The sequence below is a fragment of the Hyla sarda genome, chromosome 8 (assembly GCF_029499605.1).
Source record: "Hyla sarda isolate aHylSar1 chromosome 8, aHylSar1.hap1, whole genome shotgun sequence".
Lineage (NCBI taxonomy): Eukaryota > Metazoa > Chordata > Amphibia > Anura > Hylidae > Hyla > Hyla sarda.
Window position 1 is genome coordinate 218,785,345 of NC_079196.1, and position 20,281 is coordinate 218,805,625.

A 20,281-nucleotide genomic window follows, 5' to 3' on the forward strand; every position below is an offset into this window, starting at 1 on the left:
TCAGTGTCTGCTCTGCTATACGGGTTCTGATGCACATGTAATTCAGTGTCAGCTCTGCTCTACGGGTTCTGATGTACATGTTATTCAGTGTCGGCTCTGCTCTACGGGTTCTGCTGTACATGTTATTCAGTGTCGGCTCTGCTCTACGGGTTCTGCTGTACATGTTATTCAGTGTCGGCTCTGCTATACGGGTTCTGCTGTACATGCTATTCAGTGTCGGCTCTGCTCTACGGGTTCTGCTGTACATGTTATTCAGTGATAGCTCTGCTCTACGGATTCTGCTGTACATGTTATTCAGTGTCGGCTCTGCTCTACGGGTTCTGCTATACATGTTATTCAGTGTCGGCTCTGCTCTACGGATTCTGCTGTACATGTTATTCAGTGTCGGCTCTGCTCTACGGATTCTGCTGTACATGTTATTCAGTGTCGGCTCTGCTCTACGGGTTCTGCTGTACATGTTATTCAGTGATAGCTCTGCTCTACGGGTTCTGCTGTACACGCTATTCAGTGTCGGCTCTGCTCTACGGGTTCTGCTGTACATGTTATTCAGTGATAGCTCTGCTCTACGTGTTCTGCTGTACATGTTATTCAGTGATAGCTCTGCTCTACGTGTTCTGCTGTACACGCTATTCAGTGTCGGCTCTGCTATGCAGACTCTGTAGAACATGTAATGTCTGTAGTGCATGTGCAAGTTTCACAGTTTCTTCTCTGCTATACATGTTGTGCAGTGTCGGAACTACTATGCGGCAGGAAGTTGCGTCTGAAGGAGAATCATCTGAGGCATGACAGCGTTTTGGATGACGGAGTTTTGGAAGAGGGAGGATGGAATTGTGGCTGAAGGATGACGGCGATTGGTGTGAAGGAGGAGGCAGGACAACGTTTCACCTGACGGAGGATGGAGTTGCGGCTGACGACTAACGGCGATTGGTCTGAGTGAGGAGGCATTACGCCGTTTCACCTAATGGAGGACGGAGTTGCGGCTGACGACTAACGGCGATTGGTCTGAGTGAGGAGGTGGGACACCGTTTCACCTGACGGAGGACGGAGTTGCGGCTGACGACTGATTGCGATTGGTCCGAGGGAGGAGGCGGGACGCCGTTTCACCTAACGGAGGACGGAGTTACGTCTGATGACTGACGATGTCCCAAAATGGACACTGTAGATATGACCAAGTATAAAATCTAACAAGTTTCTGTCTTATTTTGTTTAAGGAATAATATAGCTGTAGAAATCCCCCCTACGTTTGATGCAGTGAGTGTTACCACATGTGGAGGTAAGTGTTTCCTGATACAAGAAAGGTTAAATCCTGTACAATCCCTTTAAAATGAGGGTGGGTGGGGTAATACATGCTTTTGGCCTTAGCCATACATGAGGCCTTCGACATGTTTTATATTATAGACCTCAGGGGTGAGGCCTGCGGCAGCCTTCTTTTATTTAGAAAGGTAACAAGACGGCACTATATAAATCATGGATATAATTGAAACCTTCTGACCAAAATAGCCATCTAATGTCATATGTGAATAGAGGAGGAGGGGGATGCAGCTGCAGCTCCCCTTACTTATCGTGTGTGGGAGGGCACTTCCCTCTCCCATAGACTCCTCCCCTGGAAAGAAGTGTGATCTGCTGATATGGATATAGGGTGTGGAAATGTGTAGGCTCTCTGTCCGAAGTGGGTGGCCGGCCCCCAAGGTTGTTTGATAAAGGAGAAGGTAGACCCAGCCGAAATTTATGCCGGCCCAACACAGGGTGAGAAACAACAGTAACAACTCTTCCCAGCAGGGGGGAATTCCGCAAGTGGAAATTCAGAAGTGTGAATAGGATTGCGCAAGCCCATAGAAGTCTATGGGCTTTAATCTGAGGCAAAATTCAGCAAATGAAAATTCTGTCGTGTGAATAGACCCTGAGTCTGCACTAGAGCTGCATACACAAATCGCAAGGAGATTTCCCTAATCAGGTTATTTGCAAAATTGCATAGTTTTTTTTATATTCACTAGAACAATAAAACAATGTGTCGTGGCGGATGAGAGGACACTGTCCCGTGGGGGTGTAGGGTGTTTAGGGTGTCGTTGTGCAGGATAATTAAGGGTGCTGTTAACCCTTGTCACTCGTGACGCCAGGGTGAGGGTTAAATACTGTGTTTCTTGATAGGCCTATTGCCACCCTTCCCAAAAGCAATAGGTGATTCAGAAATAAAGGATTGTCCACAGCCGCTGTTAACTGAAAACTTGCAGGAACTTTTACTGAGGAATTTCTGTACATTTAGTAATAGTAACAGTCCAGATAACAGAGTCTCTTTACATTAGGCTTGAACAGCGATTGACAGTCGGTTGGGATTATATAAGCCTAATTTGGCTTGTGGAGAATTGTAAAGCAGAGATCCCCTGGATTTAGGGGAATATTGAGGCCCAGTGATCCTGCGATGAGTAGCGGGGAATTGCTTAGTACATCCGCTATGTTATAGGCCGAGGCCACAAGGCTTCGGCCCAGTAATTAGTCTTGTAAGCTGCGGAGGTCCTACCTCTTCCAGAGTCAGCAACCCAAGAGAGGGATCAAGATGGCTCAGGTCCCTTATATGGGTTGTGGCCGGCGGTTTTGGATTGGTCCGCAACGACTGTCACCCCCGTTACAGTGCATTGTGGGTGCATACGTCACGGGAACCTCCAAAGGTCCTGTTGCAAAACCATAGAGTTCTAACCTAATCACGTGACCCGCAGGTCCTGCTACGCTTCGAACAGGTAGATAACTAAATCTATACATATCTATACTTATACTAATATAAATATTAAATAAAACTGCTAAATACTTATTGACTAAGTGAGAGGTGACAAGGGGAGATCTACAACAGAGGGACCCCGACGTCCTAGGGACTCTGGCTATGGGGACCTCTTACACAGGTATCATATAAAATACGGTACCGGGACACCACACAATGCTTGTGAATTGTAAATGTATACACACCCTTCATAATGAATCACACTAACAATAAAATCCAAAGACAATATCATAAATCCATCCACCAGGTGCTGTTTTATGAGGAATTAAAAGTTCTGCTGGTATTTAGTGGTAGACGTGTCAAGCTCCTTCCTATAATACGGCTTTACAGTTCTCGGGCGTGAAGTTTCTTCAACACTTAAAGGGGTACTCCACCCCTAGACATCTTATCCCCTATCCTTTGGATGTCTGATCGCGGGGGTCCCGCCGCTGGGGACCCTCGCAATATAGCATGCAGCATCCATCTGTATCTGCATCCGGCAGCGCTGGAGGTTCTGGCTTCCGACCACGGGAATGGAAGATCGTAACGTCACGACTCCGCCCCCGTGTGACTTCACGCCCCACCCCCTCAATTCAAGTCTATGTGAGGGGGCGTGACAGCCGTCATGCCCCCTCCCATAAACTTGCATTGAGGGGCATCATACGGGGGTGGAGTCGTGACATCACAATCTTCCGTTCCCGTGGTCGGGAGCCAGAACCTCCAGCACTGCCGGAAGCAGATACAGGTGGGTGCTGCTACTGCATGCTATATTGCGGGGGGGGGGGGGGTCCCCAGCAGCGGGACCCCTGTGATCAGACATCTTATCCCCTATCCTTTGGATGGGGGATAAGATGTCTAGGGGTGGAGTACCCCTTTAAGTTAAAGTGAATGTCAGGTTCTCAATAGAAAACTGGGTTCCTCACTGGGTTCTAATGTTCTTTAATGGGTCTGACCTTGCAAACATGATACAATGACACTATATCGCCATCTTCTGGTGGATATGTTGTAAAATTGTTGAATTTTTCTTTGTCTGTTTGGGCAAAGGTGCAAAAAACCTGGATCATGGGAACATGACATTACGTTTTAAGCCTCTTAGACCGAACTCACAATACGGAATATCTGACCGGAAATATTCCGGGTGGAGATACAAAAGGCGGTCGGCACTGGGCGGTCATTGCCGGTCCCCATAGATGGCAATGTACAGTATTCTGCTCAACATTCCGCTGAAAGAATAAACAAAGGCATTCTTTAGGTGGATGAATTTCCTTGCAGCACAATCCTATTGCTGGCGAATGGATACCAGTGTAAATTGCACACCACGGAATTACAACGGTGAAGTTTTCCGCCGCTGCAGTTCCGCAGTGTGCAATGTATGGTGGAATCCATTTGCCAGCCAATGGCTGTCCGAGCATGCTGGAAGTTGTAGTTTTGCAACAGCTGGAAGCTCACTATTTGGTATAATTGGTACGTAATGATTACAATGAACATAATGTAATACTTTATTTCACCTGTGGGGGCACTGTAAGGTTAATGTAAGTTTGCTTCTGGATTCCCTCCAATTATTACAACTCATCACTGAGTGTCCCAGAACCCTATGACCAGCACATAGGAAAAGGATCCTTATAATATATAATTGTCTTTAAAGGAGTACTCCTCCCCAAGACATCTGTTTCCCTATTCAAAGGATAGGGGATAAGATGTCTGGTCCATGGGGTCCCGCCAATGGGGACCACCGCGATCTCGGCTGCGGCACCCCAGATATCCTGTGCACGGAACAAACTTTGCTCTGTGCCGGATGACTGGTGATGTGGGGCAGAGGCTTGTGATGTCAGGGCTGCGCCCCCTCAATGAAAGTCTTTGGGAGGGGGTGTGATGGTAGTCAGGCCCCCTCCCATAGACTTCTATTGAGGGGGTGTGGCCCTGAGGTCACGAGCGGGGTGTTGCCCTGATGTCACGAGCGGGGCGTGGCCATGATGTCATGAGCCTGCGGCTCTGTACCCAACACTCTAAAGGAATGCTGGTGCAGCAGGGAGATCACGGGGGTCCCCAGCAGCGGGACCCCTCCGATCAGATATCTTATAAGATATATAAGATGCCTAGGGGCAGAGTACCCATTTAATGATCTTGTGTTTTTCTTAGAAACAAAAGAAGCCCCAAAGCCACAGTGTAAGAGCGGAATGAACTCCCCTCTCCCGAGCGGACACTTTTACGACAACATCTGGAATCCTGTCTATTGTAACATGACTTTATATAAAACCGATGACGACTTTACCAGATGTCTTCAGGGGAAGAAGCTTTTCCTTATCGGAGATTCCACATTACGCCAATTTATAATGCACTTCACCGGGGGCATCAAGAGTAAGACCTCTACTTGTCTTTACAGTCGTAAAAATATATGTAATAATATAAGAAGTTGTGGAGTTCTTTCCAGTCTGACCACAGTGCTCTCTGCTGACAGCTCTGTCCATGTTAGGAACTTTCCAGATCAGAAGAGGTTTGTTATGGGGATTTGCTTCTGATCTGGACAGTTCTTGATCCAGACAGAGGTGTCAGCAGAGAGCACTGTGGTCAGACTGTAAAGATCTACACAACTTCCTCTGTAGCATACAGCAGCTGATAAGTACTGGAACAGTTAAGATTGTTATATAGCAGTAATTTACAAACCTGCATAAGAAACAGGAATATCCAACGTGGAAATCATGCAGAACAAAACTTTTTTTCTTTAAAAAGCAAGTGACGCATTTCAGGTGTGGTATACACCTTTTGTTGTTTGTGTGTGTTTTTTTTACCTCCCTTTCCAACACGCAACCCAGGTTTTTAAGCCATGATGTCGCGCATCTCAGCCCTGGATTTTTCCAAGGAGGCTGTGGAGCATGCCAGCGTCCGGCAGTGCAGCTTGTAACCTAGACCAGAAAACAAATAGTGCACAATAGAAAATAGTACGGAGCACTCACCATGCAGGACTCTATTGTAGAAAATTGATTTCATTATGCTGTTACAGAAACATGCGGGTGTAGAGACGGAGTGGCCGGAGCGCTTCACCGGCGCTTCAAGCGCCCCTGCCTCTCTGTCTCTACAATCAACCCCTGCATGGTGAGTGCCCCGTACTTACTTATATTTTGCACCATTTGTTTGCACTAAAGGAAAATGCAGGATCTGATTATAAGTCAGGCTGACAATGGGCGGTGGGGGTGGGCCACGGATGGACTGCTCTGTTGCTGGATGGAGGCCCTATAAAAAATGTAATATGGAATTGTTATACGATTTTAATACTTACAGGCCCCTTTCCAGCAATCCTTGCAATGGGTTTAAAGGAAGCTGTCAGTCAGTTCACACACACTAAAGCCAATACACTGGGTTATAGTGTGGGTGAACAGGAGTCCAACGAGGGGTCACTTACTAAAATATGTCCAGTAGGTCCTGAAATATGTCCCCCAGAAGATCCTCTGTTGAATTCAGTGAATTGCACGCTAGAGGCGGGACTCTGCCGGCTCAATTTACATACTGTGACTCCACATCCTAGTGACGTGGAGTCGCTGGTCACGTGAGCACTCTGCTCTTTGTATAGAGCACATGCACTGACTGACTATATTCAGATCTCACTTTGTAATTTAACAAAGGATCCTCTGGGGGACATATGTCAGGACCTTCTTTCTGAAGAATTTCTTTTTTCCCCTAGTAATCATCCTCATAAACCTCACATGTTATGGTATGGCCGATACATAGACGATATACTATTTATATGGGGGTCGAGTACACAGTGTTAAATCCCTTTTTTGGACAATAATTCCTGGAATCTTATATTTACAGTTTCGAATCACTCACAGCAGGTATTCTTTATAGATCTTCACCTTATTGGCGATCAACGTGCAAACAGATTTTTTTCCAGTATGTAAAGGGTTAACATCTGTCTCCCATAGTGAACACCTGAGTTCGACACGTCATCTCTATAACAGAATTCTCTATTTACCTTTTGAATGTGCGATTAAGGGTGTATACCACACCTGAAACGCGTCACATGTTTTGTTTCTGATGTTTGCTTTTAAAGAACAATGTTTTGTCACTGCACAATTTCTTCGCTGGATGTTCCTGTTTCTTCTGCATTGCTGTGGGTGCTGCCCTGCTCCGCCCGAGACACAGTGGGTAAGCCCTGGAGTACCCTTTTATAGATATCTGCATAAGCCCTCCTTTTTTATAGTTCTATTTGTAGAACAGTCCCCCAAGAAATGGGACTATTAGGGTGACTGTTAAAAAAACAGATTGATAATGCAGGTTCAGATGGAAACTTTAATCCCTAGAGGATACAAGACCTAAATGTAAGGTACTTGGCGCACCATGACGTACATAAACATCAAGCAAATGATGTGAGCGCAGGAGTTTTGCTCGCCTTATAGATGGCAGATCCAGGCTATTAGCAGTCACCTATGGGGACTAATTAAAAAAAAAAAAGAAAAAAGTGAAACAAGTTTTGAAAAAATATAAATAAGTTCTTCACCAAATACTAATTTAAATCACCCCCCCACTTTCCCATTTTACAATAAAAAAATAAAAATAAACATAAATAAATAAACAAATAAATGAACAAATAAATCAATAAATAAACATATTTGGTATCACCACATGCGCTTAAGTCCAAACTATTAAAAATATAATGCTAATTTTCCCATACAAGGGAATGGCATAAATGTAAAAAGAAACAAAAAAATAATAATTGTGCAAAAACAACCCCCCCCCCCCAAAAAAAAAAAAAAAAACTATTAACTCCTTAAAGAGTACCTATCATCAATTTTTTTTGATTTGTTAGAGTTGATTGTATATAGAACAACTTTGTAATTAGATTTAATGTAAACAAAATGCTTCCTTTTATGTGTTTTTTGTGGGGTCTCTCTAGCCGCAAGCTTTTCATTGATTTTGGACTCCGGACTCCGAAATCGCAGTGCTAGCTGTGCACGTGACCAGCTCAGCGCAGCTCCCCGCCTGTCAATCAGACAGGCGCGAGCGCTGTGCTCACATGCAGGGCACTGAACACCGAGGATAAGCGGCGCTCTGAACACTGAGGATAAGCGGGCATCTGGGCAGTGAGGACAAGCGGCGCCCCATACACTGAGGACAAGCGGCGCCTCGTACACTGAGGATAAGCGGCGCCCCGTACACTACACTGAGGACAAGCAGCGCTCCATTCACTGAGGACAAGCAGTGCTCCATTCACTGAGGACAAGCAGTGCTCCATTCACTGAGGACAAGCAGCGCTCCATTCACTGAGGACAAGCAGCGCTCCATTCACTGAGGACAAGCAGCGCTCCATTCACTGAGGACAAGCAGCGCTCCATTCACTGAGGACAAGCAGCGCTCCATTCACTGAAGACAAGCAGCGCTCCATTCACTGAGGACAGGCAGGCATCTGGGCAGTGAGGACAAGCTGCGCTCCATTCATTGAGGACAAGCGGCGCTCCATTCATTGAGGACAAGCAGCGCTCCATTCACTGAGGACAGGCAGGCATCTGGGCAGTGAGGACAAGCGGCGCTCCATTCACTGAGGACAAGCAGCGCTCCATTCACTGAGGACAAGCAGCGCTCCATTCACTGAGGACAAGCAGCGCTCCATTCACTGAGGACAAGCAGCGCTCCATTCACTGAGGACAAGCAGCGCTCCATTCACTGATGACAGGCAGGCATCTGGGCAGTGAGGACAAGCGGCGCCCCGTACACTACCCGAGGTGAGGGCGGAAGCAGTCCCCCCCCCAGCAGGCTTCAGTGAGGCGGAGCCTGCTGGGGCACTCCCACATTCTCCTGCTGGGTGCTCACACTAAGTGAGCAAGAAGATAGGTTACTTACAGAGCTTTTTAAAGCTCTTTAAAAATTTTTTTTAGGGCAGGGAAGATGTTAGATGTAGTTAGGGAACATAGCTTAAGTTAGTGTACAAAAGTTTATTTAGTGATAGGTACTCTTTAAGGACTTAGGGCATACCTGTACACCCTGAGTCCACTCCCCTTTTACAACACGGGGCCATAGTGCGTCGGGCTCGGCCTCTAACAACCGCCAGGACCCGTGGCTAATAGCGTGCGGCACTGATCGCAGTGGCGCGCGCTATTAACCCTATAGACGCGGCGTTCAAAGTTGATTGCCGCTTCTAAAGTGAAAGTAAAACGCTGCCGGTTAGCTCAGGGGGCTGTTCGGGACAACCGTGAAATTGCGGCATCCCGAACAGCTGTAGGACAGCAGGAGGGTCCCTTACCTTCCGCCTCGCTGTCCTATCGCCGAATGACTGCTCAGTGCCTGAGATCCAGGCATGAGCAGTCAAGCAGCAGAATCATTGATCAATGGTTTCCTATGAGAATGTAAAAGATCAGTGTGTGCCGTGTTGTAGCCCCTATGGGACCTATAACATTGCAAAAAAAAAGTGAAAAAAAAAATGAATAAAGATCATTTAACCCCTTCCCTAATAAAAGTTAGAATCACCCCCCTTTTCCCATTAAAAAAAAAAACAAAAAAACATTGCAAATAAAAATAAACATATGTGGTATCGCCATTTGGAAATGTCCAAATTATAAAAATATATCATTTATTAAACCGCACGGTCAATGGCGTATGCGCAAAATAATTCCAAAATCCAAAATAGCGTATTTTTGGTCACTTTTCATATCATGAAAAAGGAATTAAAAGCGATCAACAAGTCTGATCAATACAAAAATGGTACTGCTAAAAACTTCAGATCACGGTGTGAAAAATGAGTCCTCATACCGCCCCATATGCGGAAAAATAAAAAGTTATAGGGGTCAGAAGATGACAATTTTAAACGTATTTTCCTTTAGTTATGATTTTTTACAGAAGTCCGACAAAATCAAACCTATATAAGTAGGGGATCATTTAATTGTATGAACCTACAGAATAAAGAGAATGTGTCATTTTTAACAAAAAAATATACTGCGTAGAAATGGAAGCCCCTAAAATTTACAAAATGGTGTTTTTTCTTCAATTTGGCTACACAATGATTTTTTTTCCGTTTCGCCGCAGATTTTGGGGTAAAATTACTGACGTCATTATAAGTAGTGGTGGCGTAAAAAAATAATCCATCAAATGGATTTTTAGGTGCAAAATTGAAAGGGTTAGGATTTTTAAAAGGTGAGGAGGAAAAAACGAAAGTGGGAAAACGGAAGAACGCTCAGTCCTTAAGGGGTTAATAACAAGTGATCAAAAAGTCGCAAAATATATGCAAAAGTGTAGTAATAAAAACTACAGATCACAACACAAAAAATAAACCCCACATACAGCGCCATACAGCTTCAAATTAAAAAAGTTATAGAAAAGAAAAGTTTTGAAGGGGTACAGCAATGGAAAATATATATATTTATTTTATTAACTGGTTCCAGAAAGTTAAACAGATTTGTAAATTACATGTGTTTAAAAATCTTAATCCTTCCAGTACTTATCAGCTGCTGTATGCTCCACAGGAAGTTCTTTTCTTTTTGAATTTATTTCCAGTCTTACCACAGTTCTCTCTGCTGACACCTCTGTCCATCTCAGGAACTGTCCAGAGCAGCATATGTGTGCTATGGGGGATTTGCTTGTACTCTGGACAGTTCCTGACATTTCCAGAGTTCCTGACAGTTCCAGAGAGCACTGTGCTCAGACTGGAAAGAACTACACAGCTTCCTCTGGAGCATACAGCAGCTGATAAGTACTTGAAGGATTAAAATGTTTATATAGAAGTCATTTACAAATCTGTTTAACTTCCTGGTACCAGTTGATTTAAAAAATATATATATTTTCCACTGGAGTACCCCTTTAAGAATACTTATTTTATTTTAAAAAGTTAGACTTTTTTAAGTAGTAAAATAGTAGAAAAGCATGTAACCATGGGTATCGTTTTAATCGAATGAATACAAAATGTCAGTAGTAAAACCGTGTCATTTTTTTTCATTGCGCTTTACATTTTATGATAAAATAAAAGGTGTCATTACAAAGTACAATTAGTCGGGCACAATACAACAACAAGCCTCATATGGGCCTGTAGGTAAAAAAAAACAAAAAAAAAACACACACACAAAAGATTTATGGCTCTTAAAGGGGTTATCCAGGAAAAAACTTTTTTTTTTTTTTATACATCAACTGGCTCCAGAAAGTTAAACAGATTTGTAAATTACTTCTATTAAAAAATCTTAATCCTTTCAGTACTTATGAGCTTCTGAAGTTAAGGTTGTTCTTTTCTGTCTTCTCTCTGATGACATGTGTCTCGGGAAACGCCCAGTTTAGAAGCAAATCCCCATAGAAAACCTATTCTAAACTGGGCGTTTCCCGAGACACGTGTCATCAGAGAGCACTTAGACAGAAAAGAACAACCTTAACTTCAGAAACTCATAAGTACTGAAAGGATTACGATTTTTTTTATAGAAGTAATTTAGACTTGCAGGGTGCAGCAGAGAGATTGCGGGGTTCCCAGTGGCAGGACCTCCACAATCAGACATCTTATCCCCTATCCTTTACATAGGGGATAAGATGTCTAGGGGCGGAGTATCCCTTTAACCCCTTAACGACGAAGGACGTACATTTACGTCCTAAGCATAACCGTGGGCATCGGAGTGATGCCCGGATCATGCGCGGCAGGTCCCGGCTGTTGATCACAGCCAGGGACCCGCCGGTAATGGCGGACACCCGCAATCCCGCGGATGTCCGCCATTAACCCCTCAGATGCCGTGATCAATACAGATCACGGCATCTGCAGCATTGCGGACACTAAAATGGATGATCGGATCGCCCACAGCGCTGCTGTGGCGATCCGATCATCCTGCACGGCAGCAGGAGGTCCCCTCACCTGCCTCCGCTGTCTTCCGGGAGTCTTCTGCTCTGATCTGTCTTCCCGCAGACCAGAGCAGAAGATGACCGATAACCCTGATCAGTGCTGTGTCCTATACATAGCACTGAACAGGATTAGCAATCGATTGATAAAAAATATTTTTTTAACACTTTTTGGGGGTGAAATAGGGAAAATGGGACAATTTACGTTTTTATTGGGGGAGGGGGTTTTTCAAATTTTTTTTACTTTATTTTTTTACTTTTTTTACTTTTATTTTTACACTTTAGGGGACTAATAGTCCCCTAAAGTGTAAAAATAAAAGTAAAAAAAGTAAAAAAATAAAGTAAAAAAAATTTGAAAAACCCCCTCCCCAATAAAAACGTAAATTGTCCCATTTTCCCTATTTCACCCCCAAAAAGTGTTAAAAAAATATTTTTTATACATATTTGGTATCGCCTAAATCGCATAAATATCTGCACTATTAAAATAAAATATTAATGATACCGTACAGTGAACGGCGTGAACGTTAAAAAAAAAAAGTCCAAAATAGCTGCTTTTTTTTTAATAACATTTAATATGCAAAAAAATTTATAAAAAATTTATTAAAAGTTTTATATAAGCAAATATGGTATCAATAAAAAGTACAGATAAAGGCACAAAAAATGAACCCTCATAACGCCGCTTATACGGAAAAATTTAAAAGTTATAGGTCTTCAAAATAGGGGGATTTTAAACGCACTAATTTGGTTAAAAAGTTTGTGATTTTTTTTAAGCGCAACAGTAATAGAAAAGTATGTTATCCTGGGTATTGTTTTAATCGTATTGACCCAAAGAATAAAAAACACATGTCATTTTTACCATAAATTGAACGGCGTGAAAATGAAACCTTCCAAAATTAGCAAAATTGCGGTTTTCTTTTTAATTTCCCACACAAATAGTATTTTTTTGGTTGCACCATCCATTTTATGGTAAAGTGAGTGATGGCATTACAACGGAAAACTGGTCACGCAAAAAACAAGCCCTCATACTAGTCTGTGGATGAAAATATAAAAGAGTTATGATTTTTTGAAGGCGAGGAGGAAAAAACGAAAACGTAAAAATAAAATTGTCTGCGTCCTTAAGGCCCAAATGGGCTGCGTCCTTAAGGGGTTAATCAAAATGTTTGTGTCTCTCTCAAACAGTAGCAAAATATTTCCGGTACCACGGATCAGGATGGAGTGAGTGGCACAAAGCACTAGAAGCCATAAATCTTGAGAAAGATATGTACATCTCCTATAAGAGGCACGGATTCCCATTAGAACATCCCCCATTCTACTACTTCAAGGAGGACATGTACACCAGTCGCCAGATTGACCAGCTGGCCGGGGGGAAGGACACCATAATTATGATTACAATGGGACAACATTTCAGACATTTCCCAATAAAGGTTTTCATTAAACGGGCTTTCAACATCCGCCGAGCAGTGGAACGTCTGTTCATCAGAAGTCCGGACACCAAGGTGGTCATCAAGTCCGAGAACACGAGAGAAACCTTCTCGCCGGTGGAGATGCAAGGAGACTTACATGGCTACCACCAGTATCTGGTCCTACGGGAGGTTTTCCAAGGGATTAATGTTGGGTTTGTAGATACATGGGATATGACGGTGGCAGCGGGCTCTGTGGTCGTCCATCCCTCGGGACACACATTTCAAAGCATCTTGAGTATGGCTTTTAGTTTTGCTTGCCAATAATAAAATAAAAAAGTAATGAAAACCCAATGATCCTATCTTATTGTTTATGTTTCCAAGTTTCAAAACATAAGAAGGCAATGAATCCTCCTACAATGGGGCACCATTTTGTTTTTAGCTACACCCCTCACCCTCAGCCCTATGGTGTGTGCCCAAAAGTGCTTTACATAAGTGTTCTAGAGTGTTCTTTACATAAGTGTAGTAGAGAGTATATTGCTACAACATGTAGTATACTTTAACCTGGATACATTTTTTACCTTAAAGGGATACTCCACCCCTAGACAACTTATCCCCTATCCAAAGGATAGGGGATAAGATCTCAGATCACCGGCCGCTGGGGACCCCCACAATATAGCAAGCAGCACCCACCTGTAACTGCTTCCGGAAGCGCTGGAGGTTCTCTGGCTAATTGCTCCTGACCACGGGGACGGAAGATCGTGACGTCATGCCAAGCCCCCTCAATGCAAGTCTATGGGAGGGGGCGTGACGGCGTGACCACAGTGCTCTCTGCTGACATCTCTGTCCATTTTAGGAACTGTCCAGAGCAGCATATGTTTGCTATGGGGATTTTCTCCTGCTCTGGACAGTTCCTAAAATGGACAGCAGAGGTCAGCAGAGAGCACTGTGGTCATGACATCAGAGAAATCAAAAAAGAAAAGCATTTCCTCTGTAGTATAAAGCCCCTAAAAAGTACTGGAAGGATTAAGATTTTTTAATAGAAGTAATTTACAAATCTGTATAACTTTCCGGCACCATTTGATTTAAAAAAAAAAAAAAAAAAAAAAAAAAAGTTTTCCACGGGAGTACCCCTTTAACCCCTTCATGACCCAGCCCATTTTCACCTTCAGGACCTGGGCATTTTTTGAAAATCTGACCACTGTCACTTTAAACATTAATAACTCTGGAATGCTTTTACTTATCATTCTGATTCCGAGATTGTTTTTTCGTGACATATTCTACTTTATGTTATTGGTAAAATTTCACTGATATTTGTATCCTTTCTTGGTAAAAAATCAGAAAATTTCATGAAAATTTTGAACATTTTGCATTTTTCGAAATTTGAAAGTCTCTGCTTGAAAGGAAAATGGACATTCCAAATAAATTACATATTGATTCACATATACAATATGTCTACTTTGTGTTTGCATAAAAAAATTGACAAGTTTTTACTTTTGGAAGACACCAGAGGGCTTCAAAGTTCCGCAGCAATTTTCCAATTTTTCTCAAGATTTTCAAAATCGTAATTTTTCAGGGCCCAGTTCAGGTTGGAAGTGGATTTTAAGGGTCTTCATATTAGAAATACCCCATAAATGACCTCATTATAAAAACTGCACCCCCCAAAGTATTCAAAATGACATTCAGTAAGTGTTTTAACCCTTTAGGTGTTTCACAGGAATAGCAGCAAAGTGAAGGAGAAAATTCTAAATCTTCATTTTTTACACTCGCATTTTCTTGTAGACCCAATTTTTGAATTTTTACAAGGGGTAAAAGGAGAGAAATCAACCTAAAATTTGTAACCCAATTTCTCTCGAGTAAGGACATACCTCATATGTCTATGTAAAGTGTTCGGCGGGCGCAGTAGAGGGCTCAGAAGGGAAGGAGCGGCAATGGGATTTTGGAGAGTGAGTTCTGAAAGGGTTTTTGGGGAGCATGTCCCATTTAGGAAGCCCCTATGGTGCCAGAACAGTGGACCCCCCACATGTGACCCCATTTTGGAAACTATACCCCTCATGGAATTTAATAAGGGGTGCAGTGAGCATTTACACCCCAATGGCGTTTGACAGATATTTGAAACAGTGGACTGTGCAAATCAAAAATTGTATTTTTCATTTTCACAGACCACTGTTCCAAAAATCTGTCATACACCAGTGGGGTGTAAATGCTCACTGCACCCCTTATTACATTCCGTGAGGGGTGTAGTTTCCAAAATGGGGTCACATATGGATATTTATTGTTTTGCGTTTGTCAGAACTGCTGTAACAATCAACCACCCCTGTGCAAATCGCCTCAAATGTTCATGGTGCACTCTCCCTTCTGGGCCTTGTTGTGCGTCCCCAGAGCACTTTGCGCCCACTTATGGGGTATCTACGTACTCGGGAGAAATTGCATTACAAATTTAGAGGGTCTTTTTTCCCTTTTACCCCTTGTGAAAATGAAAAGTATAGGGCAACACCAGCATGTCAGTGTAAAAAATTAATTTTTTTACACTAACATGCTGGTGTAGACCCCAACTTCACCTTTTCATAAGGGGTTAAAGAAGAAAAAGCCCCCCAAAATTTGTAAGGCAATTTCTCCCGAGTACGGTGATACCCTATATGTGTACCAAAACTGTTGCCTTGAAATACGACAGGGCTCCAAAGTGAGAGAGCGCCATGCGCATTTGAGGCCTGAATTAGGGATTTGCATAGGGGTGGACATAGGGGTATTCTATGCCAGTGATTCCCAAACAGGGTGCCTCCAGCTGTTGCAAAACTCCCAGCATGCCTGGACAGTCAATGGCTGTCCGGCAATACTGGGAGTTATTATTTTGCAGCAGCTGGAGGCTCCGTTTTGGAAACAGTAGCGTACCAGATGTTTTTCATTTTTTTGGGGGGAGGGGGGCTGTGTAGGGGTATGTGTATATGTAGTGTTTTTTACTTTTTATTTTAGATTAGTGTCAGTGTAGTGTTTTTAGGGTACAGTCACATGGGCAGAGGTTCACAGCAAGTTTGCCGCTGGAAGTTTGAGCTGCAGCGCAAAATTTGCGCCATCTCAAACTTGCAGCACTCACTGTAAACCTCCGCCCATGTGAGTGTACCCTGTCCATTCACATTGGGGGGAGGGGGCAAACATCCAGCTGTTGCAAACTCCGAGCATGCCCTTTGGCTGTCCGTGCATGCTGGGAGTTGTAGTTTTGCAACAGCTGGAGGAACACTGGTTTGGAAACACTAAGTTAAGTAATAAACTTTCAAGTGTTTTGCATCCAAACTTAGTGTTTCCAAACCAGTGTGCCTCCAGCTGTTGCAAAACTACAACTCCCAGCATGCATGGTCTGTCAGTGCATGCTGGGAGTTATAGTTTTGCAACAATTGCAACAGCTGGAGGCACTGAGGTAGGAAACGGACAATGTTTCCCAACTAGTGTGCCTCCAGTTGTTGCAAAACTACAACTCCCAGCATGCCCAGACTGCCCAGGCATGCTGGAAGTTGTAGTTCGGCAATATCTGAAGGATCAGATGTTGCCGAACTACAACTTCCAGCATGCTTGGGCAGTCTGGGCATGCTGGGAGTTGTAGTTTTGCAACATCTGGAGGTCCACAGTTTGGAGACCACTGTATAATGGTCTCCAATCTGTGCTCTTCCAGATGTTAGAGAACTACAACTCCCAGCATGCCTGGACAGACTGAGCATGCTGAGATTTGTAGTTTTGCAACATCTGGAAGAGCACAGATTGGAGACAATTATACAATGGTCTCCAAACTGTGGGCCTCCAGATGTTGCAAAACTACAACTCCCTGCATGCCCAGAAATCCAAAGGCTGTCTGGGCATGCTGGGAGTTGCAGTTTTGAAACTCCCAGAGGCAGCAGTGAGATCGCTTTACGACGATCTCACTGCTGCCAATGAAGATGCCGCCCTGCTGCCGGAAACTCACCGCCGGGACACATCACCCCCGGGACCGCCTGGAGGACGCCGCTCGCCGCCGGGACTGCTCGGGACACCGCTCGGACGGGTAAGTGACGCCGGGGGACGGGTAAGGGACACTTAGCAGAGCGGTGTGTGTCCAGATCCCCGTGATCGGGACTCACACACCGCGCTGCTAAGTATTTTCATAGCGAAACGCTGCTATCAGCTAGTCAGATTTGACCAGCTGATAGCAGCGATCGCTGGGGGGGGGGGGGTGGGGGATGAAACCCCCCGTGGTCGCACGGTAAGATGGCTGGCTATCAGTGATAGCCACCATCTTTCCGGGCGCTGCGGGATGCCGCGAGTAGCGGCAAAAATGTTCATGACGTACCTGTATGTCATGGGTCGGGAACACCTTGCCACCCATGACGTACAGGTATGTCATAGGTCGGGAAGGGGTTAAAAGGGTAATCTGGTGAAAAACATTTTTTTTTCTAATCAGCTGGTGCCAGAAAGTTACACAGATTTGTAAATTACTTCTATTTAAAAATCTTAATCCTTCCAGAACTTCAGCTGCTGTACATCAGCTGCTGTATGCTCCAGAGGAAGTTGTGTAGTTCTTTCCAGTCTGACCACAGTGCTCTCTGCTGATGCTCTTTTTATTATATAGTTACATAGTTACATAGTTAGTACGGTCGAAAAAAGACATATGTCCATCAAGTTCAACCAGGGAATTAAGGGGTAGGGGTGTGGCGCGGTATTGGGGAAGGGATGGGATTTTATTTGTCTTCATAAGCATTAATGTTATTTTGTTCCATGAATGTATCTAATCCTGTTTTAAAGCTGTTAATTGTTCCTGCTGTGACCAGTTCCTGAGGTAGACCTGTCCATAAATTCACAGTCCTCACGGTAAAGAAGGCGTGCCGCCCCTTGAGACTAAACTTTTTCTTCTTCAGACGGAGGGAGTGTCCCCTCGTCCTTTGGGGGGGTTTAACCTGGAACAGTTTTTCTCCATATTTTTTGTATAGGCCATTAATATACTTATATACGTTTATCATATCCCCCCTTAAACGTCTCTTCTCAAGACTAAACAATTGTAACTCCTTTAATCGCTCCTCATAGCTAAGATGATCCATGCCCCATATTAGTTTAGTCGCGCGTCTCTGCACCCTTTCCAACTCCGCAGTGTCCATTTTATGGACTGGTGCCCAAAACTGAACAGCATATTCCAGGTGAGGCCGTACCAATGCTTTATAAAGGGGGAGTATTATTTCCCTGTCCCTTGAGTCCATGCCTCTTTTGATACATGACAATATCCTGCCGGCTTTGGAAGCAGCAGCCTGACATTGTGCTATTCTGTAGTCTGTGATCTACAAGTACACCCAGATCCTTCTCTACCAGTGACTCTGCCAGTTTAATCCCCCCTAAGACATACGATGCTGCAGGTTATTAGTACCCAGATGCATAACTTTACATTTATCCACATTGAACCTCATTTGCCAAGTGGATGCCCAGACACTTAGTCTATCCAAGTCATCCTGTAACTTATGCACATCCTCTATAGACTGTACTGTGCTACAAAGCTTGGTGTCATCTGCAAAGATAGAAACAGAGTTGTTAATGCCATCCTCTATATCATTGATAAATAAATTAAACAGCAGCGGGCCCAGTAATGAACCTTGGGGTACACCACTAATTACCGGGGACCAATCAGAGTACGAATCATTGACCACCACTCTCTGGGTACGATCCATGAGCCAGTGTTCAATCCAGTTACAAACTAAAATTTCCAAACCCAAAGACCTTAACTTACCTGTCAGACGTCTATGAGGGACAGTATCAAACGCTTTAGCAAAATCCAGAAACACTATATCCACAGCCATTCCTCTATATACAGAGCCCTCCTCTATATACACAGCCCCCCTCTATATACACAGCCCCCTCTATATACACAGCCCCCCCCTCTATATATACACAGCCCCCCTCTATATACACAGCCCCCCTCTATATACACAGCCCCCCCTCTATATCCACAGCCATTCCTCTATATACACAGCCCCCCTCTATATACACAGCCATTCCTCTATATACAGAGCCCCCCTCTATATACACAGCCCCCCTCTATATACACAGCCCCCCCTCTATATCCACAGCCATTCCTCTGTCAAGGCTTCTACTCACCTCTTCATAAAAGCAAATTAGATTGGTTTGACAACTTCTATCCTTAGTAAACCCATGCTGGCTATCACTTATAATACAATTATCCCCTATGTATTCCTGTATGTAATCCCTTATAAGTCCTTCAAACAATTTACCCACAATGCACGTTAAACTTACCGGTCTATAGTTTCCTGGGGAAGACCTAGAGCCCTTTTTGAAGATTGGCACCACATTGGCACAATACCAGACACCAGAGAATCTCTAAATATCATGAACAGGGGTACAGATATTACTGAACTTACCTCTCTAAGAACTCTTGGGTGTAGTCCATCCGGCCCTAGGGATTTGCTTACATTTATATCACTTAACTTACCTTGTACCATCTCTACATTAAGCCAGTTCAGTACATTACATGATGTGTTACCAGCACTGACCTGTACATGATGTGTTACCAGCACTGACCTGGCCAATGTCAGCTCCTTTTTCCATAGTGTATACAGAACTAAAGAACCCATTCAGTAGCTCCGCTTTCTCTTGATCGCCTGTGACAACCTCCCCATTATCATTATTAAGGGGTCCTACATGCTCTGTCCTTGATTTTTTTGCATTTATATATCTAAAAAAATATTTAGGATTAGTTTTGCTTTCTTTGGCCACCTGTCTCTCGTTTTGAATTTTTGCTGTTTTTATTAAATTTTTACAGATTTTATTAAGCTCTTTGTACTGTTTAAATGTTATCGCTGACCCATCAGATTTGTATTTTTTGAAGGCTATTTTTTTGTTGTTTATTGCTCTTTTAACATCATGTGTCAGCCATGTAGGATTTAGTTTTAATCGTTTATATTTATTCCCCTTTGGTATATATTTAGCTGTATAGTTATTTAGAGTTGATTTAAAGATGTCCCATTTACCTTCTGTATCAGTATTTGAGAACACCTCCCCCCAGTTTATGTCCTGTAGTGCAGCTCTAAGCCCAGGGAAATTTGCCTTTTTAAAGTTATATGTTTTTGCCTTCCCCGCCTGTCTTTGTTTTCTACATTTTAAGTCAAAAGTAACTATATTGTGGTCGCTATTACCAAGGTTTTCCCGCACAGTTACATTACCAACCAGCTCTGCGTTGTTGGAAATGATCAGATCCAACAAGGCATCACTTCTTGTTGGGTCCTCCACAAACTGGCCCATAAAATTATCCTGCAATAAATTTAGGAATTGTCGCCCCTTTGTAGTTTTAGCCAACCCCGGACCC

At 43.6% G+C, this 20,281-nt stretch overlaps 1 protein-coding gene across 1 annotated transcript in view; it reads left to right on the top strand.

Moving 5' to 3' along the window:
* The window catches only part of LOC130284632 (NXPE family member 4-like), a 54,297-nt gene extending 41,007 nt beyond the window's left edge, over positions 1 to 13,290 (top strand). The window contains exons 4-6 of the mRNA XM_056535157.1: positions 1,212 to 1,273; positions 4,892 to 5,110; positions 12,728 to 13,290. Of these exons, the coding sequence (XP_056391132.1) occupies positions 1,212 to 1,273; positions 4,892 to 5,110; positions 12,728 to 13,275 (829 nt within the window). The 3' untranslated portion in view covers positions 13,276 to 13,290. The remainder of the gene's footprint in view (positions 1 to 1,211; positions 1,274 to 4,891; positions 5,111 to 12,727) is intronic.
* The last annotated feature ends 6,991 nt before the right edge of the window (positions 13,291 to 20,281 follow it).